The 1205-nt window shown below is 40.2% G+C and overlaps 1 protein-coding gene across 1 annotated transcript in view; it reads left to right on the top strand.

Annotated features, from left to right (window-relative positions):
* The window catches only part of LOC106873014 (aladin), a 28484-nt gene that overhangs the window by 18732 nt on the left and 8547 nt on the right, over positions 1-1205 (top strand). The window contains exon 9 of the mRNA XM_052976812.1: positions 441-501. Coding sequence (XP_052832772.1) covers positions 441-501 — 61 coding nt within the window. The remainder of the gene's footprint in view (positions 1-440; positions 502-1205) is intronic.

The raw sequence follows: 1205 nt of genomic DNA, 5'->3' as shown, positions 1-1205 counted from the left end.
TTTGGAGGTGATGTACAGGAATTATTACATGCCACCACACGTAATTCTCAACCCTTGAGTCCATTTTGCTTTTATATATATATATATATATATATATATATAAATACACACACATATGTATTTATACAAGACAACAAATTGATATGACATGGTTGGATGGTTTGTAGAAGCCAGGAGGAGGTGGGGAGATGCAGAGGAAATGTATGTGGGTGAGGAAGGATCACCGAAAAGGGTGGAAAACCCCAAACCTAGCCCTCCCAGAACTTCCTTTCTCCAAGGTAGTAGAGTCTTCTCAAGAACCTTGACACCATATAAATTTATTACAGTACCATTTAATACACATTATTTCCCTTATTTAATTCATTCAACCAACATTTTTTTTTTCTCTTTTGTTTTTTTTTTCTTTTTATTTCACCTTTTATTATTTATTTATTATTTAGGGTTTGGCAAACCAAAACTTGGGGATGTGACAAATGGACTTTACCTTCTGGTCGATGTCAGGTAAGCAGCAGCGGCAGTCGTTTAATCACCTTCAACCTTGTATGTCTTTGACGTGTCTCTCATTAAAGGTACCACAGCATAAGCCTCTGTGGCCCTCTTTCCATGGTTGCCTGTCAGATTAGGGAGCTCCCATCAGGCCTCACTTTCAGCATTTTTAAACAGGGCTATATTGCACCGTGTAATCGTATTGTCGTTGTCTTAGTGTCTTCTATTCTGTGCTTGCCTTGCTGAGATGGAACTCTGTCGATGCCTTTCCTGTCACCAACCCTCACTGCTTTCCAAGTTAGGTAATGTTTCCCCCCTGACCAGACATGTTTTCACAGAAGATTGGAAGCAAAGGATACTGCTTGTACGATGGTGACACTCACTCACTCAGCTATCGTGTGGGGTCAAAGCAAGGAGACAGTGACATGCACACACACACACACACACACACACATGCATGCACACATACACATATACATGCACATCTACAGACACATACGCATGCATTTTCACACACACATACATATACACATGCACATCTAGACACGCATGCATTTTTACTCACACATACATACACATATACATTTACACATGCACATCTACAGACACATACGCATGCATTTTCAAACACATACACGGATACATACACATTCATACATGCATGTGTGTGCATGCACAACTCACACACACACACACACACACACACACGTTCAGTTTAT

The sequence above is a fragment of the Octopus bimaculoides genome, chromosome 25, assembly GCF_001194135.2.
Source record: "Octopus bimaculoides isolate UCB-OBI-ISO-001 chromosome 25, ASM119413v2, whole genome shotgun sequence".
Classification (NCBI taxonomy): Eukaryota; Metazoa; Mollusca; class Cephalopoda; order Octopoda; family Octopodidae; genus Octopus; species Octopus bimaculoides.
This window is presented reverse-complemented; position numbering and strand designations above follow the sequence as displayed.